At 52.5% G+C, this 25,818-nt stretch overlaps 1 protein-coding gene across 5 annotated transcripts in view; it reads right to left on the bottom strand.

Annotated features, from left to right (window-relative positions):
- Positions 1–25,818, bottom strand: part of LOC140402503 (uromodulin-like) — a 48,536-nt gene that overhangs the window by 14,597 nt on the left and 8,121 nt on the right. For 3 of the 5 annotated variants that reach the window (XM_072490353.1, XM_072490349.1, XM_072490350.1), the window contains 5 exons: positions 19,304–19,353; positions 8,153–8,312; positions 4,874–4,950; positions 4,604–4,768; positions 459–557 (listed from right to left, as the gene is read on the bottom strand). In XM_072490353.1, the coding sequence (XP_072346454.1) occupies positions 459–557; positions 4,604–4,768; positions 4,874–4,950; positions 8,153–8,312; positions 19,304–19,337 (535 nt within the window). In that variant the 5' untranslated portion in view covers positions 19,338–19,353. The remainder of the gene's footprint in view (positions 1–458; positions 558–4,603; positions 4,769–4,873; positions 4,951–8,152; positions 8,313–19,303; positions 19,354–25,818) is intronic. The other 2 variants (XM_072490351.1, XM_072490352.1) reach the window with 1 other exon arrangement.

Below are 25,818 nucleotides of genomic sequence, written 5' to 3'. Positions count from 1 at the left end.
TCACTCACACCATCCCACTCCCCTCACTCACTCCATCCCACTCCCCTCACTCACTCCATCCCACTCCCCTCACTCACTCCATCCCACTCCCCTCACTCACTCCATCCCACTCCCCTCACTCACTCCATCCCACTCCCCTCACTCACTCCATCCCACTCCCCTCACTCACTGCAGCCCACTCCCCTCACTCACTCCTTCACACTCCCCTCACTCACACCATCCCACTCCCCTCACTCACTCCATCCCACTCCCCTCACTCACTCCATCCCACTCCCCTCACTCACTCCTTCACACTCCCCTCACTCACACCATCCCACTCCCCTCACTCACTGCAGCCCACTCCCCTCACTCACACCGTGCAGAGTAATAATTGCCACTCTCTCAGTAGTGGGTTTGACGATTGCTCCGGGAGTTTTCCAGGTGAACTTTGAGTTTAAAATCCCTCCGGATGTTTGTACCTGATGATGATGATGTAGCATTTGGGACAGTCATTGAAGATGCAATGTGTGCCCGAGTGGTCTGCGGTGTGGGTGGGAGAGTTGGAACAACAGCTTCAGCTGGAAATAAGGGACACAAAGAGAGGGAGACTGAGTGAGGACAAAATCACAACATCAAAACAAAATACCAAAGTGCCGGGAATCTGAAGTCATTACAGAAGCTTCTGGAAAGAGCACATCTGACAGCATCTGTGGAGCGAGGACCAGAGAGCCTTGCAGATTGATAAACTGTTTTTGGCCGAGGGACAGCAGCCTACAAGGTTAAGTCTGTTCCACAGACAGTGCCAGACAAGCTGAGTATTGCAGATTCTTCTGTGGGGCTGGTTTAGCACAATTGGGCTAAATAGCTGGCTTGCAATGCAGAACAAGGCCAGCAGCGCGGGTTCAATTCCCGTGCCGGCCTCCCCGAACAGGCGCCAGAATGTGGCAACTAGGGGCTTTTCAAAGTAACTTAATTGAAGCCTCCTTGTGACAATAAGTGATTATTATCATTATTACCACAATCACCAAAACTCCGTTTCAAACCCTTCCAATAATTCAGCAAATGAGAGAGAGGAGGCGGAACAGCCTCCACAATCATACAAATGTGACTCCTACCCAGACTGGTCCCCACACGGACAGTCCACATACTCCTGACCCCATAACAAACCCCTCCCATAACAAACCCCTCCCATAACAAACCCCTCCCATCCCCTCCCATAACAAACCCCTCCCATAACAAACCCCTCCACCCATCAGTAAGCCCCCCACCCTGCACACCAAACCTCGACCCGAACAAGCTCACCTCTGGGGTAGAGGATCCCAAACAGTCACAACTCTGTCAGTTTATCATTTTTTAAAGTTTCCCTCCCTCTCGGCCCGAACTGGCTTCCCCATATTTTGAATTTGTGCCTCATGGTTCCAGACTCCCAAACCCGGGAAAACAGCTCAGCCACACCCACCCTGAGCCATGCCCACCCTGAGCCACACCCACCCTGAGCCACGCCCACCCTGAGCCACACCCACCCTGAGCCACGCCCACCCTGAGCCACGCCCACCCTGAGCCACGCCCACCCTGAGCCACGCCCACCCCGAGCCACGTCCACCCTGAGCCACACCCACCCTGAGCCACACCCACCCTGAGCCACCCCCACCCTGAGCCACACCCACCCTGAGCCATGCCCACCCTGAGCCACACCCACCCTGAGCCACGCCCACCCTGAGCCACGCCCACCCCGAGCCACGCCCACCCTGAGCCACACCCAACCTGAGCCACACCCACCCTGAGCCACACCCACCCCGAGCCACGCCCACCCTGAGCCACACCCAACCTGAGCCACGCCCACCCTGAGCCACACCCACCCCGAGCCACGCCCACCCTGAGCCACACCCACCCTGAGCCACGCCCACCCTGAGCCACATCGAGCCTGTCTCTGCATTAAGTATGTTTTAGGTTTCAGTGAGTGTTCATCGGGTCAGAGAGTTTCACAACACAGAAAGAGGCCCTTCAGCCCATCGGGTCAATGCTGACCTTCAAATACCCGTCTATTCCAATCCCATTTCCCAGCACTTGGTCTGTTGTCTTGTTTGCTTTGGCATTTCAAGTGCTAAACGCTACTTAAATGTTGTGAGGGTCCCTCCTCCACCCCCCTTTCAGGCAGCGAGTTCCAGATTCCCACCTCCCTCTCGGTGTAAAAGCTTTTCCGCAAATCCCCTCCATGTCTCCTGCCGCTGGTCTGAAATCTGTGCCCCCTGATTATTGGCCCCTCAACTGAGGAGAAAGGTTTCTTCCTGTCCACCCTTTACATGTCCCTCAAATTGTGTACACCTCACTCCGGTCCCCCTCGGCCTTCTCTGCTCCATGGAAAACCGCAGCCTAACCAGGGGAGCGTGGTAGCACAGTGGTTAGCACTGTTGTTTCACAGCTCCAGGGCCCCAGGTTCGATTCCCGGCTGGGTCACTGTCTGTGCAGAGTCTGCACATTCTCCCCATGGCTGTGTGGGTTTCCTCCGGGTGCTCCGGGTTCCTCCCACAAGTCCCGTAAGATATGCTGTTCGATAATTTGGACATTCTGAATTCTCCCTCTGTGTACCCAAACAGGCGCCGGAATGTGGCGACTGGGGGATTTTCACAATAATTTAATTGCCCTGTTAATCTCAGCCTACTTGTGACAATAAACATTATTGTTATTAGAGCTGGAACGCTCCAACCCAGGAACATCCTGGTGAATCTCCTCTGCACCCTCTCCAATGTAATCACATCCTTCCTATAATGTGGTGACCCAGAACCGTACACAGTTTCCCAGCCAGGGTCTAAGCAGTGTTTTATACAGCTCCATCATTACCTCTCTGCTTTTATATTCTATGCCATGGCACGTATCCCATATGCTTCTTAACCACCTTATCTACCTGTCCCGCTGCCTTCAGGGATCTGTGGACATGAACCCGAAGATCCCGCGGGCCCTCTGTGCTTCCTCCTTTCCTGCCGTTCACTGTACATTCCCTTGTCTTGTTCCTCCTCCCAAAATGCATCACCTCACACGTTTCAGGGTAAATTCCACTTGCCGCTGTTCTGGCCCTCTAACCAGCCCGTCTATATCATCCTGAGAGAATACATGTCTGGGTTCTTCAAACTCTCTTTGTAAGACAGACCAGACACCCCACGAACAAGTCTGGTGAACCTTCGGTAAACTCCAGCAATGGGAATAATATCCTTCCTCGGGTAAGAAGGGGATTTGAGGAAAACAGTTTTACCCAGAGGGTGGTGACGGTCTGGAACACACTGGCTGGGAGGGTGGTGACGGTCTGGAACACACTGGCTGGGAGGGTGGTGACGGTCTGGAACACACTGGCTGGGAGGGTGGTGACGGTCTGGAACACACTGGCTGGGAGGGTGGTGACGGTCTGGAACACACTGGCTGGGAGGGTGGTGGAGGCGGTTGCCTCACATCCTGTAAAAAGTACCTGGCTGAGTTCTTGGCACATTGTAACATTCGAGGCTGTGGGACAAGTGCTGGCCAATGGGATGAGGTGGGCAGGTCAGCTGCTTTTCATGCATCGGTGCAGACTCGATGGGCCGAAGGGCCTCTTCTGCACTCGGTGATTCTGTGATTCTATAAGGAACCACATCGACACAAACCACTCGGGGTTTGGTCTAATCAGAGTTCTATAAATTTGCAGCAAGATTTTGCTGCTCCTGGACTCCAATTCTCTGCTGACAAAGCCTAACATACCATTCACTTCCTAACTGCTCGTTGTAAATGCATGCTGGGTCTCAGTGACTTATTGATGAGGTCTCCCAGCTCCCTTTGTACGTTTACACTTTCTAATCTCTCACCATTTGAGAAATAATCTGCACATCTGTCCCTCCCACCAAAGTGATGACCTCACATTTTCGATGTTCTCTTCCATCTCCCATGTTCTTGTCCACTCACTAAATCTGTCCAAATCCCCGTGAAAACTCTTGGTATCTTCCTCACAGCTCACATTCCCACTCACGTTGCACCTGTCACAATCTTGGAAAGATTACAATTGGTTCCCTACGTCCAAATCATTGATCAAGAACAGCTGGGGCGGTCCAGAGAGCTGAGCCTTGTGGACCCCACTCGTCAGAGGCTGTCAATGTGAGAGTCACCCCTTTATTCCCACTCTCTGGTTTCTGCTTGTGAACTAATCCTTAATCTTTGCCAACATCTTGCTTTAGTTTGTTGACCAAACTCCTGTTGGTAACTTTATCCAAAACTTTCTGAAAATACATAAACTCTTCATCCCCTTTATCAATTCTGTCAGTAACATCCCAAAAAACGTCCAACATGTTCATCAAACATCTTCCCCCACATTAACCCATGTCGACTGTGTCCAGTCAGATCCTCATTCTCCAAGTGTCCATTTCTCACATCCTTTGGAATTGATTCGAGCGTTTCCCCTCCGACTGCAGCAAGGTGATTGAGTTGGGAAAGGGTTACAAAGGAGCTGTAACAGTGTCTGATTCAGTTCCCGTCGCTGGAAATTACACTTTGGGTTTCAGTCCCTTACAGCAGGAAGGTCTGATGTAACTTTGTCATTGCTGCTGCTGACCTGGGACATCCCAGAATTACCCATTTACACCATTTAAAACCCCCAATGTACCTGTGCAGTAAGCGAGGTTACAATTTGTTGTCTTCTGCAAGTAATAAACAAAGTAATCGCTGCAGCGTTTGATCTTTATTTCCTGAGTCCAGAGACAGGGATTTCCACTCCAATGAAAACACACTCTCCTCGTCACCTCCCCATCACCCGGAGTGGGATGGGAACCTGAAATGAACAGAGTGAAACAGAGGGAACAGAGTGAAAAGTGTATCCAGTGTGAATACTGTTGGACAGTCAATGTAAATCTGAGATAATAGAGTCTGAAATTACCGTTTAACCAGCCTGAGGCCTGTGTGGAGCAGTGATTGATTGGGACAACAGTCTCAGGAATGATCGATCCACCAGGACTGAAAGAACAATCACACAGTCAGTCGCTGTACTGGGGAAAGCAAAATACAATGAAGCTGGAATTACTCAGCTGGTCAGGCAGCCTGTGTGGAGAGAAACAGAATTAACCTTTCTGTTTGTGATGACCCTTCGTCAGGACAGGGGAGTTATCACAACACCAAACATTAACTCTGATTCTCTCCACAGAAGCTGACTGAGCTGCTGAGTATTTCCAGCCTGTTCTGTTTCCATTTCACATTGTATTCAGGAGGACGTGTGTGAAATGTGCAATGAGATAAACTCAGTCAGGGAGGAACTATTACCATGTTTAGCACCCTGGCAAGTGGACATATCCCCTGAAAGAGACAAAATGTACCCGAGGCTGCTGAGGAGAACAAGGGAAGATGTAACAAAGACTCAAAGCAGCTTCACCCATCGACCGTGGCTATAGGTGTGGATCCGGAGATCTGGAGGACTAATAACATTGATAAAACCAGGATGAAGAGACAGGAGCACTAAGGACAGACCACTCCGCCTGATGTCTGTTGTGGGTAAATTACGGGAAATAATTGTGTGAGATGATATCTACCATGGTGAAGAAAGACATAAATTCATCAGAGTCAGGATAGATTTCCTCGGGAATCAAGTTTGACGAATGTGATTGCATTGAGGAAGTTACGTGGAGAGTTGATGAGGGTAATGTGCATGATGTAATTCACATGGGTTTTAGCAGGAGTTTGGACAACATCCAACAAGACAGACAGATCAGGGAATTAGAAGCTGATGAGATGCAGACAAAGTGGTGAACTGGACCCCAACTGGCTCCCTGTCACAACTGGCTTCTGGGTAGTGTGTGGCCTTTACCATTGAGTGAGTGTCCCTCACCACGGAGTGAGTGTCCCTCACCACGGAGTGAGTGTCCCTCATCATGGAGTGAGTGTCCCTCACCACGGAGTGAGTGTCCCTCACCATGGAGAATATGTACTTCACCATGGGGTATGCGTCCCTCACCATTCAGTGTGTGTTCTTCACCACGGAGAGTGTCCTGCACCGGTGCCAGAACCAAGATCTTCACGGCAGTCACCATCTCGCTGTGTTGACCTGGTTGTGTCGCGGGGTCAGTCTGAACTCCTCAGACAGAAGCATTCAGACTCTTCAGTCCTGGCTTTCAAACTGAGGAGTGAAGCTGACATCCCTTCCTGATGTTCCAGATGTTTTCTTTGCAGTCCAGTGACTTGAGGTCTGACCAAGTCCAGAGGCTCCACATCTGACTGGGACTCATCATATTCCTGGCCTCCAGCAGTGCTCTGAGAGGAGGCAGCCTGGGCCATCTCTGCCTCTGCCTGGTCAGAGAGACTGAGCTGCTCACCAGGTTGTGACCACACGGCATCTTTAGAACAAGATCCCCCTGAGCTAGGTATCTCTGCGCTGCTGCAGGAGGTGGATGAAAACTATTGCGGCTCTTCAATGACAACATCGGAGACCTCGCTGGTGTCAGAGCTTTCTTAGGTCTGGCTGGGAGCTCCCAGGACTACTCCCCGGTACCGGAGCCATGACTCATGTCAGGTTGGTGATATGGATGATGGTGTTCAGGCTCCTCCCTCGGTTTATTGGTCACCTCACCCTCAGCACAGGGGTGATCGACTTCCTCCCCAATTAGCTCGAGGGTTCCCTCCTTGAAGTCCGCGAGGTCTTTCAGCTTGGACACCCATCCGCTCGTCTGGAATCTCTGTTTTATTGTGAGCCAGCTTGTCCTGCATGGAGACAGGTGGAGAGAGTGTGTGCTGGACGTGTGCCAGGGTGGAAGGTAACAATGCCAGGCAGCTGTGGGTGGTGAGTGGAGGTGGAGGGGTGATGAGGTGATGACAAAGATTGGAAGAGTTGCAAATAGTGAAGAGGATTGTCAGACACGGATTGTGTCTTGGGCAAAGAAAGGGCAGATGGAATTTAATCCGGACAAGTGGCATTTTGGAAGGTCCAATGCATGTAGGAATTACACAGTAAATGGTAGAACTCTTGCGAGTACTGACAGGCAGTGGGCGTACATGTCCACCAATCACTGAAAGTGGCAATGCTTGTGGATAAGGTGGTGGTTAAGACGGCAGGTTGGCCTTCATCGGTCGGGGATTGAATATAAAAATTGCCAAGTCATGTTGCAGCTGTACAGGACTTTAGTTGGGCCTCATTTGGAATATTGTGTACAATTCTGGTCGCCACATTACCAGAAGGATATGGATGCTTTAGAGAGGACAGAAGCAGTTTACGAGGATGTTGCATTGTATGGAGGGCATTAGCTACGAGTCGAGGTTAGACAAACACGGTCTGTTCTCACTGGAACGATGGAAGTTGAGAGGCGACCTGATAGAGGTCTATAAGATTATGAGTGCCATGGACAGAGTGGATAGTCAGATGCTCTTTCTGAGGGTCGGAGAGTCAAGTACTCGGGGACAGAGGTTTAAAGTGCATGGGGAAAAGTTTAGAACTGATGTGCGAGGGAGATGTTTTAAACAAAGGGTGGTAAATATATGGAACTTAATGCCTGGGGGTGGGGGGGGGGGGGGGGGGGTGGGGGTGGGGGGGGGAGCAGGTACGTTGGTGGCAATCAAGCGGAAGCTAGACAAATATATGAATAGGGTGGGAATGGAAGGATACGGACTCCGTAAGTGCAGATGGTTTTAGTTTAGGCAGGCACCAAGGTCAGCGCAGGCTTGGAGGGCCGAAGGGTCTGTTCCTGTGCTGTATTGTCCTTTGTTCTTCGAGATGCAGGGGAGATGCAGATGTGTGTGGGAGAGGGAGTGGTGCTGGCAGTGAGTGAGCTCCCTGTGAGTGTGCGAGTGATGGGAGGAGTGACGTACCCTGGCAGAACGCAAATGGTCACTCACCCTTTTCCGACGCTGGGTGCCTGTCCTCCTCAGCAGGCTGTTAGCACTGAGCAGAGCTGTCACCGCTTCCCCTGGTGGGTCAGTGCCCCAGCTCGATGGTCTGCTCCCTGGGAGCGGGTACAGGCCCTCACGCTGCAAATCCACTGTATCTGGGAAAGATCCGCCCTTTATCTCTGTTCTATTTCCCTGGGAATCTCCCATTATTCCCCATGTTTCACTCTGCAGAAACCACATCTTCCCTTTCCCAGTATTCCCTCCCTGCCCCATTGCTCTGAATAACGCTCCCACTTTCTCTGCAGTTCCTCTGATGAGTTTAATCGCGTTTTCCCCTGGGTCTTACCTGTTGAATCTGGACCATCCCGCGACAAGATTTCTGTCACATTGCCAATCAGCGGAACAGTTTTGATTCAGACACTTTACGTTCCTCCATGGCTGCTCCAGAACTTTGTGATTCACACACGGGTCGACAGATATGGAGACGGCAGCTGAATGACAACAAGCTGTTTATTGTTAAAATAACGATTAGGAAATATTACACACTGGCTCGGCTGCATTGCAACAAACTCATTTTCAACCAGTGTCTGCTATCAATCCCTGAACTGGAAGCTGGAATCTCTGCTCCTTCTCCAAGCCAGTTTACTCCTCATCTCCCAGCTCCGTCTCTGGGGATCTGTGACCCTGGGGATGGAGCATGTAGAACCCAACACTGTATCTGCAGCTCAACACAAACTGTGGACATCGCAGGTGTTAAGATACCAGACAAGACACGTGGCAGGGGGTGAGGGGTGACTTGATCATGGACGGAAAGGGGCCATCTGGAATGGGCTCAGTACAGGGTGGATTTAATGGAGGGAGTTAAATGGGGAGATGATGGATGGTAGAGGGGATTGGAGGCACAGGCCTCCGCTAAGGCTGGTAATATGGAACGTCCGGGGACTGAATAGAACATAGAACGATACAGCGCAGTACAGGCCCTTTGGCCCACGATGTTGCACCGACATGGGAAGTCAAAAAACAAAAGCCATCTAACCTACACTATGCCGTTATCATCCATATGCTTATCCAATAAACTTTTAAATGCCCTCAATGTTGGCGAGTTCACGACTGTAGCAGGCAGGGCATTCCAAGGCCTCACTACTCTTTGCGTAAAGAACCTACCTCTGACCTCTGTCCTATATCTATTACCCCTCAGTTTAAGGCTATGTCCCCTCGTGCCAGCCATTTCCATCCGCGGGAGAGTGCTCTCACTGTCCACCCTATCTAAACCCCCGATCATTTTGTATGCCTCTAATAAATCTCCTCTTAACCTTCTTCTCTCCAAAGAAAACAACCTCAAGTCCATCAGCCTTTCCTCACAATGGGCCGGTTAAAAGGCCGGGGCTGTTCGCGTACCACAGGAGTTTTTAAGCGGGGTTGGTCTTTCTGCAGGAGATGCACCTCTGTGTGGAGGACTAGGTTAGGTTAAGGAAGGGGTGGGTCTGGCTGGATTTTTGCTCGGGGTTTGATTTGAAATTGAGGGTAATGGCAATTTTAATGAGCAAAAAAATGGGATACGTGTGTGCGAAGGAGGTAAGGAATCTGGGTGGGAGATATGTGAGTGTGAGTGGGGTATTGGAAGGGGCACCAGTGGTGTTGGTAGATGTGTATGCCCCAAATTGGGATGATGTGGCTTTTATGAAGGGGTTGCTGGCAGCAATCCCGGATTTGGACAAGAACCAGTTGTTCATAGGAGGAGATTTCAATTGTATCTTAGAACCAGGGTTGGATAGGCCGAGCCTCAGGTCGGTGGGTGGGGTGTGAATGGCAAGGGCTCGGGGGGGTTTATGGAGAGGATGGGTATGGTGGATCCATGGCGTTATCAGAACCCAGGGGGAAGGGAGTATTCCTTCTTTTCACACGTCCACTAGTTATATTTGAGGATTGATTACTTTGTACTGGGTCGGGAGATTTTGGTCAGAGAGGTCAGAGAATGTGGGGATAGTTATCTCGGAGCATGCGCCCCACTGGCTGGAGAATCGGTTCAGATCAGGACGAGAGCAGAGGCTGGGATGGAGGTTTGACTCGGGGTTGTTGGCGGATGGAGGTTTCTGTGATAAGCTGCCGGCGGTGATTAAGGAGCATGTGGAGTTGAATCAGAATGGGGACGTGTCGACGGCTATTTGTTTAGGAAGCACTGAAGGCAGTGGTCCGGGGGTGAAATTATTTCTTTTAAGGCTCGTGTGGATAGGGAAAGGAGGAAGGAACATGACCGTCTCGTGAGCAAGATAGTGGACAGAGAATATTCGAGGGTGCCCACTGTGGAGGGATTGGAGACGAGAAAAAAGTTGCCGATGCACTTTGACAGGCTGACAACAAGGAGTGCGGTAGGGCAACTGCGGAGGGCAAGAGGGGTGCAATATGAGTATGGGGAGAAGGTGAGCCGCATGCTGGCGCACCAGCTGCGGAGGCAGACTGCATCCAGGGAAATATTGAAGATGTGGACTGGGGCTGGGGATGTGGTGTCAGAGACAGGGAAGATAAATGAGGCAATTAGGGAGTACAAGCAGGGTCTTTAAGAGGCAGGCCCGGGGAGAGAGGAGGGGGAACTGGGCGGTGTCAGGACAAGCTGGAATTTCCCCAGGTGGAGGAAGCAAAGAGGCAGGCGTTGGAGGAGCCCCTGGGGCTGAGGGACGTGCTGGATAGTATCAGGGGTATGAAGTCGGGGAAGACCCCAGGGTCGGATGGGTACCCGGCAGAATTTTATCAGGAATTTGCAGCGGACCTGGCACCACATCTGTTGGGGCGTTTGATGAAGCACTGGAGAAGGGGGAGTTGCCGGAGACGATGACGCAGGCAGTAATCAAACTAACCCGATAAAGGGGAAGGACCCGGTGGGATGTGCGTCGTATCGGCCCATATCACTATTGAACACGGATGTGAAAGTATTGGGTAAGTTGTTGGCGGGGAGGGTGGCGGAGTGTGTCCCGGGGTGGTGGTAGAAGATGAAACAGGCTTTGTGAGGGGCAGGCAGCTCGCGAGTAATATAAGACGGCTGTTGAATGTGGTGATGAATCCGTCACGGGCTCTGGTACCAGAGGTGGTGGTGTCCATGGACGCGAAGAAGGCATTTGATCAGGTGGAGTGGCAGTACTTGTTGAAGGTTTTGGGAAGGTTTGGGATTGGGCCGAAATTTGTGGCCTGTGTACCGTTGCTGTATGTGGCACCAAGGGCGAGGATGAATGATATGAGCTCACAAAGCTTTGACTTACACAGGGGTACGAGGCAGGGGTGCCCGCTGTCGCCGCTGCTTTGCACTGGCTATAGAGCCATTGGCGATGGCTCTCAGGGGGTCGGCAGAGTGGCGGGGGATTATGAGGGACAGAGGGAGCAACGGTGTCGCTCTATGCCGGTGACCTCTTGGTGTATGTTTCGGATCCGTTGGAGAGTATGGGAAGGGTTATGGGCCTGCTGAGGAGGTTTGGAGGGTTCTCGGGTACAAGTTGAATGTAAGGAAATGCAGGGTTTTCCCGGTGAATGAGCTGGCACAGTGGGATAATTTAGGGGGGGTGCCATTTACGGTAGTGAGGGATAGGTTTAGGTATTTGGGGATTCAGGTAGCGAGAGAATGGAGGGGGCTCCATAAGTGGAACTTAACAAAGCTGGTGGAGGTGGCGAGCGAGGATCATCAGAGGTGGGATACGCTGAATTTAACGCTGGCGGGGAGGGTCCAAGTGGTGAAAATGAATATTCTGCCGAGATTCTTGATTATCTTTCATGCCCTCCCGATCTTTGTACCAAACGCCTTTTTTCGGAAAGTGGAATTTGTATGGACGGGGAAGGTGCCGGGGTGGGGGGGGGGGACCCTGCTACAGAGGCAGAGGCCGCAGGTGGGGTTGGCGTTGCCGAACTCTCTTCATTTTTATGGATGGGGGATGTGGACAAGGTGCGGCGGTGGTGGGAAGGAGAAGAGGGAGACTGGGTTAGGATGGAGGAGGAATCTTGTGAGGGGCCTAGTTTGAGGGCTATGGTGACGGCAGCATTGCCAATGGCTCCGAGTAGGTATTCGGGGAGCCCAGTGGTGCAGTCCACGGTGAAGATATGGAAACAGCTGAGGAGGCATTTTAGGGTGGAAGGGATGTCGGTGCTAACGCCGCTGTGCGAGAATCATGGGTTTGCGCCGGGGGGCGGGGGGGGGGGGCAGGTTAGTGCATACGGGAGGTGGAGGGAAGTGAGGCTGGTCAAGGTGAGGGATCTCTATTTGGAGGAGGGTTCGCCAGTCTGGAGGAGATAAGGGAGAGGGTAGAGCTGCCGAGGGGGAGTGAGTTCAGGTATCTGCAGGTTAGAGACTTTGCACAAAATGTCTGGAGGGGGTTCCCTTAGTTGCCGGGATACACCCTGCTGGAGTGACTGCTACTTCCGGATGTGGAAGGTGAGGGAAGAATTGGGGACATAGACAAGTGGCTGGGGGAGCAGCGAGTTCAAGCGGGTGGTGACGATGCTCTTTCCAAGGGTAGGAGAGTCAAGTACTAGGGGACATAAGTTCAAAGCCCATGGGGAAAAGTTTAGAACAGATGCACGAGGCAAGTCTTTTACACAGAGGGTGGTAATTATATGGGAAGCGCTGCCTGGGAGGTACAATAGTGGCATTTAATGGGAATCTAGACAAAAGTATAAATAGGGTGGGAACGGAAAGTTACGGAATCCGTAAGTGTGGGCGGTTTAGTTTCTGCAGGTAGCGTGGTCGGCACAGGCTTGGAGGGCCGAAGGGCCTGTTCCTGTGCTGTATCATTCTTTGTTCTTCACCCTCCCTCCCCAAACCCTCCCTCCCCAAACCCTCCCTGCACTTCCCCAAACCCACCCATCGTCCCTCCCAAAACCCTCCCTCCCCAAACCCCCCCTCCCCCCTCCCCAAACCCCCCTCCCCCTCCCCAACCCCCCCTCCCCCCCTCCCCAAACCCACCCTCCCCCCTCCCCAAATGCACCCTACCCCCCTCCCCAAACCCACCCTGCATTTCCCCAAACCCACCCACCGTCCCTCCCCAAACCCACCCTTGCCCCCCAAACACTCCCTTCCCCCCCAAAACCTACCCTTGCCCCCCAAACCTTCCATCGCTCCCCCAAACCCTCCCTCGAAGTCCCAAACACTCCCTCGCCGTCCCAAACACTCCCTCACCTCCCCAAACACTCCCTCCCCAAATCCCCCCTCCTCAAACACCCCTCCCCCCTCCCCAAACCCCCCTCCCCCCCAAACCCACCCTCCACTTCCCCAAACCCACCCACCGTCCCTCCCCAAACCCACCCTTTCCCCCCCCAAACACTCCCTCGCCGTCCCAAACACTCCCTCGCCGTCCCAAACACTCCCTTGCCCCCCAAACACTCGCTCCCCAAACCCTCGCACGCTTCGCCAAACACTCCCTCGCCCTCCAAAACCTCATTCCTCCCCAAACCCTCACACGCTCCCCCAAACTCTCACTCGCTCCCCCAACCCCTCCCTCGCCCCCCAAGCCCTCCCTTGCACCCCCAAACCCTCCATCACTCCCCAAACTCTCCCTTGCTCCCCAACACCTCCCTTGCTCCCCAAGCCCTCCCTCGCTCCCCTAAACCCTCCCTTGCTCCCCCAAATCCTCCCTCGCTCCCCCTAAACCCTCCCTCGACCCCCAAACTCTCCCTCACTCCCCAAACCCTCCCTCCCACCCCCAAACCCTCCCTCCAACCCCCAAACCCTCCCTCGCTCCCCCAAACACTCCTTCGCTCCCGCAAACACTCCCTTGCCCCCCCCAAACCTACCCTTGCCCCCAGACCCTCTCTTGCCCCCAAACAATCCTTGCCACCCCAAACCCTCCCTTGCTCCCCCAAACCCTCCCTCGCCATCCCAAACCCTCCTCCCCAAACCCCCCCTCCCCTCCCCAAACCCCCCCTCCCCTCCCCAAACCCCCCTCCCCCTCCCCAAACGCACCCTCCCCCCCTCCCCAAAACCCCCTCCCCCAAACCCACCCTCCACTTCCCCAAACCCACCCACCGTCCCTCCCCAAACCCACCCTTGCCCCCCCCAAACACTCCCTTGCCCACCCAAAACCTACTCTTGCCGCCCAGACCCTCTCTTGCCCCACAAACAATCCTTGCCCCCCAAACACTCCCTCGCTCCCCCAAACACTCCCTCGCCGTCCCAAACACTCCCTCGCCGTCCCAAACACTCCCTCGCCGTCCCAAACACTCCCGAACCGTCCCAAACACTCCCTCGACCCTCCAAACACTCCCTTGCCACCCCAAAACCTACCCTTGGCCCCCAAAGCCTCCCTTGCCCCCCCAAACAATCCTTGCCCCCCAAACAATCCTTGCCCCCCCAACACTCCCTTGCCCCCAAACACTCCCTCGCTCCCCCTAAACCCTCCCTCGCCCCCAAAACCTCATTCCTCCCCAAACCCTCACACGTTCCCCCAAACTCTCCCTCGCTCCCCCAAACCCTCCCTCGCTCCCCAAGCCCTCCCTTGCTCCCCAAACCCTCCATCACTCCCCAAACTCTCCCTTGCGCCCCCAAGCCCTCCCTCCCACCCCCAAACCCTCCCTCACCCCCCCAAGCCCTCCCTCGCTCCCCCAAGCCCTCCCTCAGACCCCCAAACCCTCCCTCGGACCCCCAAACCCTCCCTCGCTCCCCCAAACACCCCCTCGCTCCCCCAAACACTCCCTCGCTCCCCCAAACACTCCCTCGCTCCCCCAAACACTCCCTCGCTCCCCCAAACACTCCCTCGCTCCCCCAAACGCTCCCTCGCTCCCCCAAACACTCCCTCGCTCCCCCAAACACTCCCTCGCTCCCCAAGCCCTCCCTCGCTCCCCCAAACCCTCCCTCGCTCCCCCAAACCCTCCCTCGCACCACCAAACCCTCACTCGCCCCCAGAACCCTCACTCGCCCCCAGAACCCTCACTCGCCCCCAGAACCCTCACTCCCCCCCCCAAACTCTCCCTTGCCCCCCCATACCCTCACTCCCCCCAAACACTCGCTCCGTCCAAACCCGCCATCTCCAAAGCCTTCCTCAGCAAACACTCCCTCCATCTCGGAACACTCCCAATCCAAACTATCCTTCCCCAGATCTTCCTTCCAAAGCCTCATTTCACCCAAACTCTCCCTCCCTAAACCCCCCTGATGCCCATGATACCCCTCGCCAAGCCCTCCGCCACCACTTCCACCTCTCCACCCAAATTCTACCTCCACCCAAACTCTCCCTCCATCACCTACCACTACATCTGCCCTCCCACCACTCAAACCCTCCCTGCAGCCTCTCGCCCTCTCCCACACCTCACCTCCCTGCAGGATCCCACCTCTCCCCAGGGCATAGCTTCCCTCCACAACGTCACACTGCCCAGTGCCCAAGCTCTCTCCGGTGCCTCACATCCCTCCAGCCCCTCACCTGAGCCGAGCCTCCGGCCTGCATTTTGGCACCCTCCAGTGCTCACCTACCTCCAGCGCCTCCCCTCCCTCCAGCGCCTCCCCTCCCTCCAGCGCCTCCCCTCCCTCCAGCGCCTCCCCTCCCTCCAGCGCCTCCCCTCCCTCCAGCACCTCCCCTCCCTCCAGCGCCTCCCCTCCCTCACATACTCTCCCTCCAGCGCCTCCCCTCCCTGCAGTGCCTCCCTCCCTGCAGTGCGCCTCCCCTCCCTCCAGCGCCTCCCCTCCCTCCAGCGCCTCCCCTCCCTGCAGTGCCCCCCTCCCTGCAGTGCGCCTCCCCTCCCTCCAGCGCCTCCCCTCCCTCCAGCGCCTCCCCTCCCTCCAGCGCCTCCCCTCACTCCAGCGCCTCCCCTCCCTCCCACACATACTCTCCCTCCAGCGTCTCCTCTCCCTGCATCGCCTCCCCTCCCTCCAGTGCCCCCCCTCCCTGCATCGCCCCCCCTCCCTGCAGCGCCTCCCCACCCTCCAGCCCCTCCCCTCCCTCCAGCCCCTCCCCTCCCTCCAGCGCCTCCCCTCCCTGCAGTGCCCCCCTCCCTGCAGTGCGCCTCCCCTCCCTCCAGCGCCTCCCCTCCCTCCAGCGCCTCCCCTCCCTCCAGCGCCTCCCCTCCCTCCAGCGCCTCCCCTCCCTCCCACACATACTCTCCCTCCAGCGTCTCCTCTCCCTGCATCGCCTCCCCTCCCTCCAGTGCCCCCCCTCCCTGCATCGCCCCCCCTCCCTGCAGCGCCTCCCCACCCTCCAGCCCCTCCCCTCCCTCCAGCCCCTCCCCTCCCTCCAGTGCCTCCCCTCCCTGCAGTGCCTCCCCTCCCTCCAGCGCCTCACCCCCCGCCCCGCCCCTCACCCCTCCACCTTTTTGTTTGTTTGGAACGGAATACATCAGTTCTAGGTTTGGAAAGTCCATCTCCCTGCCCCTGGGTACGGGCTCTCCACAACACTCGGCTCTGTCTCAACTGGTACCTGGTTCAGGGAATAAACCAAAGTGACAACGTTTCGAGATTCTTGCCCCCAACTGCTCAAATCCCCGATTCAGAACCTGTGTCCAAGTCCTGTGTGTGTCATTGAATCCCATATGAGACACAAACACTGGATCCTCCCCTTCTCACGGCCAAGTTCCTCTCCAGACAGGAGATATCCTGAACCCCGGCACTGGACGGGCTCCGGATTGTGCCTGCAGAGTACAGTCTCGCTGCCCCTGACCAAACTGTCTCCTATCACAAAGCTTCTTGTTCTCCAAGCACTGGAGATGGCAAACTTCACCATGGTGCCATGCTCAGTCCCCTCTTCCACACTCCAGTCCTTCTCCTCATCCACACAGGTAACACACACCTCATTCCTGTTGGGCGAAGTCAGGGACTGAGGCTCCTCCATCACCACCTTCCCTGAAATCACACCCTCCGGTCCCTCACCGTTCACCTGGGACTGCCCCCTGGAACTGAGTATCCAGGAAACTCTCCCATTCCCCGTGACTTCGCAATGTCCACAACTCAGACTCCAGCTCAGCAACTCGCAGCCAAAGGTTTCCTGAGCTGCAGACACTTTCTGCTGATATGTGTCCGGCGTTGCGATGTCTCCCACAGATTGCTACCTGTTGCAGTCATGACCACCACATGCCAGTCCAAGGTGACTTACTGCATTGAGAAGTCAAATAGCTAGCTAATTTATCAACTACCGGCAAGTTATAATCTCTTAGATCAGAGACACAAGTGTGGCTGGGGAGAAAGGAAAACGAATAAAGACCAGCAGTTTTTTCAACATTGTCCCTCAGATAAACAAAGCTGTCAGCTCCCCCGGCAAACTCTCCGACTGAGGTCATTGTGTAAACTCCCTTGGCCATCCTCAAACTCAAATCCTCTCAGATCCTTAGGTCGCAATTTCCTCTGGCCGTACAATCCATGTCCCTGACCCTCAAACTCCATCCCTCCGCCCACAATCGATGTCCCTCATCCTCAAACTCCATCCCTCCACCCACAATCCATGTCCCTGATCCTCAAACTCCATCCCTCCGCCCACAATCCATGTCCCTCATCCTCAAACTCCATCCCTCTGCCCACAAATCATGTCCCTCATCCTCAAACTCAATCCCTCCACTCACAATCCATGTCCCTCACCCTCAACCTCCATCCCTCCGCCCACAATCCATGTCCCTCATCCTCAAACTCCATCCCTCCGCCCCAATCCATGTCCCTGATCGTCAAACTCCATCCCTCCGCCCACAATCCATGTCCCTCATCCTCAACCTCCATCCCTCCGCCACAATCCATATCCCTGATCCTCAAACTCCATCCCACCGCCCACAATCCATGTCCCTGATCCTCAAACTCCATCCCTCCGCCCACAATCCATGTCCCTCATCCTTAACCTCCATCCCTCCGCCACAATCCATGTCCCTGATCCTCAAACTCCATCCTTCCGCCCACAATCCATGTCCCTCATCCTCAAACTCCATCCCTCCACCCACAATCCATGTCCCTGATTCTCAAACTCCATCCTTCCGTCCACAATCCATGTCCCTCATCCACAAACTCCATCCCTCCACCCACAATCCATGTCCCTCATCCTCAAACTCCATCCCTCCGCCCACAATCCATGTCCCTCATCCTCAAACTCCATCCCTCCGCCCACAATCCATGTCCCTCATCCTCAAACACCATCCCTCCGCCCACAATCCATGTCCCTCATCCTCAAACTCCAGCCCTCCGCACCCAATCCATGTCACTGATCCTCAAACTCCATCCCTCCGCCCCCAATCCATGTCACTGATCCTCAAACTCCATCCCCCCACCCACAATCCATGTCACTGATCCTCAAACTCCATCCCCCCACCCACAGTCCATGTCCCTCATCCTCAAACTCCATCCCTCCACCCACAATCCATGTCCCTCATCCTCAAACTCCATCCCTCCGCCCACAATCCATGTCCCTCATCCTCAAACACCATCCCTCCGCCCACAATCCATGTCCCTCATCCACAAACTCCATCCCTCCACCCACAATCCATGTCCCTGATCCTCAAACTCCATCCCTCCACCTACAATCCATGTCCCTGATCCTCAAACTCCATCCCTCCACCCCCAATCCATGTCACTGATCCTCAAACTCCATCCCTCCACCCACAATCCATGTCCCTCATCCTCAAACTCCATCCCTCTGCCCACAATCCATGTCCCTCATCCTCAAACTCCATCCCTCCGCCCACAATCCATGTCCCTCATCCTCAAACACCATCCCTCCGCCCACAATCCATGTCCCTCATCCACAAACTCCATCCCTCCACCCACAATCCATGTCCCTGATCCTCAAACTCCATCCCTCCACCTACAATCCATGTCCCTGATCCTCAAACTCCATCCCTCCACCCCCAATCCATGTCACTGATCCTCAAACTCCATCCCTCCACCCACAATCCATGTCCCTCATCCTCAAACTCCATCCCTCTGCCCACAATCCATGTCCCTCATCCTCAAACTCCATCCCTCCGCCCACAATCCATGTCCCTCATCCTCAAACATGAATGTCTTCCCGAGAGCTCTCAGTAACTTTATCTTCCTCTCGTTCCCGAACTCCTTCCTAAATACACACCCTTCAATAAAACCTCTCCAAAAATCACTTTCTCGGATAAAACTGCAGTTCTTTGATCAGATCTTTGATCCGAATATCAGGAGCTGTTGGGGTGAGAGATTCACATTACACAGAAAGGGCCCTTCAGCCCATCAGGTCTGGGCCGGTCAAAAACAACCAGTTGACTATTCTAATCCCATTTCCCGGCACTTGGCCAAGAGCCGTGTCTGCCCGGGGATCACAAGCGCACATCGAAACACTTCTTAAATGTTATGAGGGTCTCTGCCTCCACCTCCCTTTCAGGCAGCGGGCTCCAAACTCCCACCGCACTCTGGGTGAAAAGGTTTCCCTCACATCCCCTCTGAACCTCCTGCCCCTCACCTGAAATCTCTACCCCATGGTCATTGATCCCTCCACCAAGGGGAAAAGTCTCTTCCTCTCTACTCCATCTATTTTCCGGGGATGATGCTGAATGATCACAATTGTATTCGGTGTCCTGAATGAAGGTTACTTACTCAGGTAGCCCAGAATCAACAACAACGTCTTCATCTCTCTCAGTGATATTCTGTAATTGAAAATGGACAATCCACATTAGAGAAAATTCCGGAGATGGGAAAATGATAGAGAATGTGAGTGAGATAGTGGACATTGAGTTTCTTTACCGATAGAGAGTGAAGTCTCTCTCTGGGAGTGGGATAGTAGACATTGAGTTTATCTATCTACAGTGAGTGAAGTCTCTCTCTGGGAGTGGGATAGTGGACATTGAGTTTGTTTACCTATAGAGAGTGAAGTCTCTCTCTGGGAGTGGGATAGTAAACATTGAGTTTGTTTACCTATAGAGAGTGAAGTCTCTCTCTGGGAGTGGGATAGTAAACATTGAGTTTGTTTACCTATAGAGAGTGAAGTCTCTCTCTGGGAGTGGGATAGTAGACATTGAGTTCATCTATCTATAGTAAGTGAAGTCTCTCTCTCTTGAGAGTGGGATAGTCGACATTGAGTTTATCTATCTATAGTGAGTGATTCTCTCTCACTGGGACTGGGTTGTAGCCAGTGAGTTTATTGATCTATAGTGAGTGAAGTCTCTCTCTGGGAGTGGGATAGTAGATATTGAGTTTATCTATCTATAGTGAGTGATGTCTCTCTCTGGGAATGGGATAGTAGACATTGAGTTTATCTGCCTTTCGTGAACAAAGAGCAAGAACAAAGAACAAAGAAATGTACAGCACAGGAACAGGCCCTTCGGCCCTCCAAGCCTGTGCCGACCATGCTGCCCATCTAAACTAAAATCTTCTACACTTCCTTGGTCCATCTTCCTCTATTCTCATCCTATTCATGTATTTGTCAAGATGCCCCTTAAATGTCACTATTGTCCCTGCTTCCACCACCTCCTCCGGCAGCGAGTTCCAGGCACCCACTACCCTCTGTGTAAAAAACGTGCCTCGTACATCTCCTCTAAACCTTGCCCTTCGCACCTTAAACCTATGTCCCCTAGTAATTGACCCCTCTACCCCGGGGAAAAGCCTCTGACTATCCATTCTGTCTATGCCCCTCATAATTTTGTAGACCTCGATCAGGTCATCCCTCAACCTCTGTCGTTCCAGTGAGAACAAACCGAGTTCATTCAACCGCTCCTCATAGCAAATGCCCTCCATACCAGGCAACATCCTGGTAAATCTCTTCTGCACCCTCTCGAAGCCTCCACATCCTTCTGGTAGTGTGGCGACCAGAATTGAACACTATACTCCAAGTGTGGCCTAACTAAGGTTCTATACAGCTGCAACATGACTTGCCAATTCTTATACTCAGTGCCCCGGCCAATGAAGGCAAGCATGCCGTATGCCTTCTTGACTACCTTCTCCACCTGTGTTGCCCCTTTCAGTGACCTATGTACCTGTACACCTAGATCTCTCTGACTTTCAATACTCTTGAGGGTTCTACCATTCACTGTATATTCTCTACCTGCATTAGACCTTCCAAAATGCATTACCTCACATTTAGACATAGACATAGATATAGACATTTGTTCGGATTAAACTCCACCTGCCATCTCTCCGCCCAAGTCTCCAAACAATCTAAATCCTGCTGTATCCTCTGACAGTCCTCATCGCTATCCGCAATTCCACCAACCTTTGTGTCGTCTGCAAACTTACTAATCAGACCAGTTACATTTTCCTCCAAATCATTTATATATACTACAAAGAGCAAAGGTCCCAGCACTAATCCCTGTGGAACACCACTGGTCACAGCCCTCCAATTAGAAAATCACCCTTCCATTGCTACTCTCTGCCTTCTATGAACTATGACACAGTGAGAACGTGCAAACCCCGCACAGACAGTGACCCAAGCCGGGAATCTAACCTGGGACCCTGGAGCTGTGAAGCAACAGTGCTAACCACTGTGCTAGCTTGCTGCCCGTGTCCTCCGGTACTGGCCCAGTTAAGTTTTGATGCACTAAGCGTCAAGAACCACAAAGACATGTGAGACTTTAACCAAGGCTTTAATACACTACATAGGAAGCTTACCCGACACAGACGACCCCAGACAAAATGGGTCAGGTCTCAGAAGCTGGGTCTTATACCTAACTCCCGGGGGAGTGGCCAAGGCGGAGCTCTCCGTGGCCAGGTCAGGTTACATACAGGTGACCAAACCTCTACAGAGCTACAGTACAATACACAGGATTACATGGCCACGTTACACACAACTATTATATAACTATGTACAATGCTAGGGAAGTACAGGGGTGTATCACCACAAGTTTGCAGTGCCAGTGGGAGGAGACTTTATTAACATAGGGAAGGTCAAAGTGTCATTTGATAGCGTATCTCAAGCACATCTATCTCATTCCCATGGAAACGCAAGCTCATTTGACTGTGGTGGAAGAGATGTAGGATTGTTGTGGTTCAGAACCCACCTCCTGTAAGGTTTTCGGGCAATTCGGCCCTTTTTGGACTGCCCAAGGATAAAACCCAGAGACTGTAAACTGGACACTTTTCAGCCAAGGGAACGTAACCAAATTTCCCAGCAGGCTTGGTCCGCTGAGCCGAGTAGGGGCATAGGTATTTACAAACCCCCCCCCCAGGAGCTACAAGGAAGAAGGAGCCAGACAACTAGATAAGATTAAAACACAGACAAAGGGGCACGGGACTACACAAGGGGCCTGCCTGCAAGCAGGACAATGGGATGGTCATAGCCCCATGCAGATGTAAATGACTATGCCTCCACCAGAGCAGAATCCAATCAACACCCCATCAACATAGCAGCGATCTCCAGAGCAGATGGAAGACTTTGAAAATCTTCACAAGGGAGCTCAACCTCGTTATCTCAAAAAGCAGACTGGAGGCGGACCTAGGGGAGGTACTCCTATCTTGACAGGTCTGACCGGCTCAAAGGGGGCAGGACCAGTGGGAACTTTAAACCTTATGGATTCAATGCAAAAGGGGCTGGCCGAACACAGGAAAAAGCCAGGTAAAACGGATATAAAAGGGGCTGTGTTTCGATTGAGGGTCTCTTGGCTTGACCTCTCCACCTTTGACTTGACCTCTCGCAGCCTGTGACTGTAAGTACCCTGCAGCAGCTTGCGAAACTCCCTTGACCTTGATAGTGGTTGAGGCTTTGGGGAAGGGGACTTGATTTGTGTTCTGTGTCATTGCTAAAACTGTGTAACAATAAGATTTTTCGTTGTGTCCGTTATAGTACTTTCTGAATAGACTTAGTTTGTGTTAGAGTTTAAGATTTTATTATAATTTCTTCTATTTGATGATTTTGACCTGGGTTTTGCAATAAACCTTGATTTGCTGATAATTGGAGTCGTTTAAATTCTTCAATCTCTCACCAGCGATCTCTGACCAAGTCATTGTTAAGATATTCCTCACCTTAATTCCGGGTTCAAGAATCTAGGGTCATCTTGAGCGATTCACTCAGGACAGGCTGCTGGTTAGGTAATAAACAGCAGTGTCCTATTCTCTCTCTTGGGAAAGCTACTCCAGCGAAGTAGGAACCGGGTGGGTGTTGCACCACCGGCAAGAGAGAGAATCACCTGGGCATTGGTAGGGGTCTGGATATCTGTGTGATATAAGCCTCAGGCTTCCGGTTAGGGATAAACGGCAGGCTTGATTCAGTGCTCTCTTCCGTGGAGGTGTCCCAGTGCGGCATCCCCTGGCCTCTGAAGTTTCAGTGCCAGCTGGAGAGAGACACACACAGATACTCAAACCCCAGATATCGGCCCAGTAGTGGAGTAGCAGAGATGACACCCTCTACACTCCCCAATTCTGGTTATTCTCCTATCAGTTTTTAAAAAAGCCTTGTATTTATATAGCACCTTTTGTGATCACCAGAACTCACAAAGTACCTCACCTTACCCAGAACCCAGAACGCAATTGCATGCTGGCCGGACAATTAATGGGGAGGCAACGTGAAATGCATGCTGGAAAAGGGACCATGATGTCGGAGGGAGGGTGGGGAAAGGGTGGGCACCAAGAAAAGGGAGGGTGTGGGCTGGCACTTCTATTTTTAAAAAAATAATTTTTATTAAAGGTTTTCATAAAATATCAATGACAAAATGAGACAGAAAAAAGAACCCAACAGGGTTAAGTACAAAACACAATCTAAAAAAGCAACCCCCCAAACCCCTCCCCCCCGTTACATAAATAATAAATTAACATTAACACCCCGACTTAACACAACAGGTGTATACACCCCTCAGACCTTCCATGTAAATAACATGAACAAAAAAAGTAAACCCCCCCCCCCCCCCACCCCCGAGCTGCTGCCATTGACCAATGTCTATCGTTCTGCCAGAAAGTCTAAGAACGGTTGCCACCGCCTAAAGAACCCTTGTACCGACCCTCTCAAGGTGAATTTCACCCTCTCCAATTTAATGAACCCCGCCATATCGCTGATCCAGGATTCCACACTTGGGGGCCTCGCATCTTTCCACTGAAGGAGAATCCTTCGCCGGGCTACCAGGGACGCAAAGGCCAGAATTCCGGCCTCTTTTGCCTCCTGCATTCCCGGCCCCTCTGCCACCCAAAATATTGCGAGCCCCCAGCCCGGTCTGACCCTGGATCCTATCACCCTCGACATCGTCCTCCCTACGCCCTTCCAAAATTCCTCCAGCGCTGGGCATGCCCAGAACATATTATTGTGATTTGCTGGGCTCCCTGAGCACCTAACACACCTGTCCTCGCCCTCCAAAGAGCCGGCTCATTCTTGTCCCGGTCATGTGTGCCCTGTGCAGCATCTTAAACTGTATGAGGCTGAGCCTCGCGCACGAAGAGGAAGAATTCGCCCTCCCTACGGCATCTGCCCACGTCCCCTCTTCGATCTCCTCTCCCAAATCCTCCTCCCACTTACCTTTCAACTCCACCACCGAGGCCTCCTCCTCATCCTGCATCACCTGCTAAGTTTCCGAGTGAAGTCTCTCTCTCTGGGAGTAGGATAGTAGACATTGAGTTTATCTATCTATAGTGAGTGACACCTCTCTCTGGGAATGGGACAGTAGACATTGAGTTTATCTATCTATAGAGAGTGAAGTCTCTCTCTGGGAGTGGGATAGTAGACATTGAGTTTATCTACCTATAGTGAGTGACGCCTCTCTCTGGGAATGGGACAGTAGACATTGAGTTTATCTATCTATAGAGAGTGAAGTCTCTCTTTGGGAGCGGGATAGTAGACATTGAGTTTATCTATCTATAGTGAGTGCAGTCTCTCTCTCTGGGAATGGGATAGTAGACATTGAGTTTATCTATCTATAGTTAGTGAAGTCTCTCTCTCTTGGAGTGGGATAGTAGACATTGAGTTTATCTATTTATAGTGAATGAAGTCTCTCTCTGGGAGTGGGATAGTAGACATTGAGTTTATCTATCTATAGTGAGTGAAGTCTCTCTCTCTTGGAGTGGGATAGTAGACATTGAGTTTATCTATAGTGAGTGAAGTCTCTCCCTGGGAGTGGGATAGGAAACATTGAGTTTATCTATCTATAGTGAGTGAAGTCTCTCTCCGGGAGTGGGATAGGAAACATTGAGTTTATCTGTCTATAGTCAGTGAACTCTCTGGAAGTGGGATAGTAGACATTGAGTTTATCTACAGTGAGTGAAGTCTCTCTCTGGGAGTGGGATGGTAGACATTGAGTTTATCTATCTCTGGTGAGTGAAGTCTCTCTCTGGGAGTGGGATAGTAGACATTGAGTTTATCTATCTATAGTGATTGCAATCTCTCTCTCTGGGAGTGGGATAGTGGACATTGAGTTTATCTATCTATAGTGAGTGAAGTCTCTCTCTGGGAGTGGGATAGGAGACATTGAGTTTATCTATCTCTGGCGAGTGAAGTCTCTCTCTCTCGGAGTGGGATAGTAGACATTGAGTTTATCTATCTATACTAAGTGAAGTCTCTCTCTGGGAGAGGGATAGGAGACATTGACTTTATCTATCTATAGTGAGTGAAGTCTCTCTCTAGGAGTGGGATAGTGGACATTGAGTTTATCTATCTATAGTGAGTGAAGTCTCTCTCTGGCAGTGGGTTAATAGACATTGAGTTTATCTATCTATAGTGAGTGAAGTGCATTACAGCCAGGTTATGCACTTTGGTCTCAAAAATGAGAAGGCTGACTATAATCTGAATGGCCATAAATTAGGAGAGGGGAGTGTGCAACGAGACCTGGGTGTCCTCGGAGACCAGTCACTGAAGGTTAACATGCAGGTGCAGCAGGCGGTAAAGAAGAGAAATGCAATGTAGGCCTTTATTGCGAGAGGATTCAAGTACACGAACAGGGCCTTGGTGAGACCACGCCTGGAATATTGAGTGAGATTTAACTGAATGGGCTTAATGTCCCATAGCGAAAGCAGTTAGGCTCCGGTTTCCCATCATTGAGAAACACAATGCTGTAATGTCACTCGGGTCAGATAGGGGGTCTTAGGGGGGATTGTGCGACTGAGGCTGTACATAGCCCCATTTCCTACACTGAGCAGCTCCACCCGCTGGAACTCCTCAATGTGGCGGGAGAGCAGATGCCATTTTTAAACTGTGACCTCAT

Source organism: Scyliorhinus torazame, chromosome 25 (genome assembly GCF_047496885.1).
Source record: "Scyliorhinus torazame isolate Kashiwa2021f chromosome 25, sScyTor2.1, whole genome shotgun sequence".
Taxonomy (NCBI): Eukaryota; Metazoa; Chordata; class Chondrichthyes; order Carcharhiniformes; family Scyliorhinidae; genus Scyliorhinus; species Scyliorhinus torazame.
This window is presented reverse-complemented; position numbering and strand designations above follow the sequence as displayed.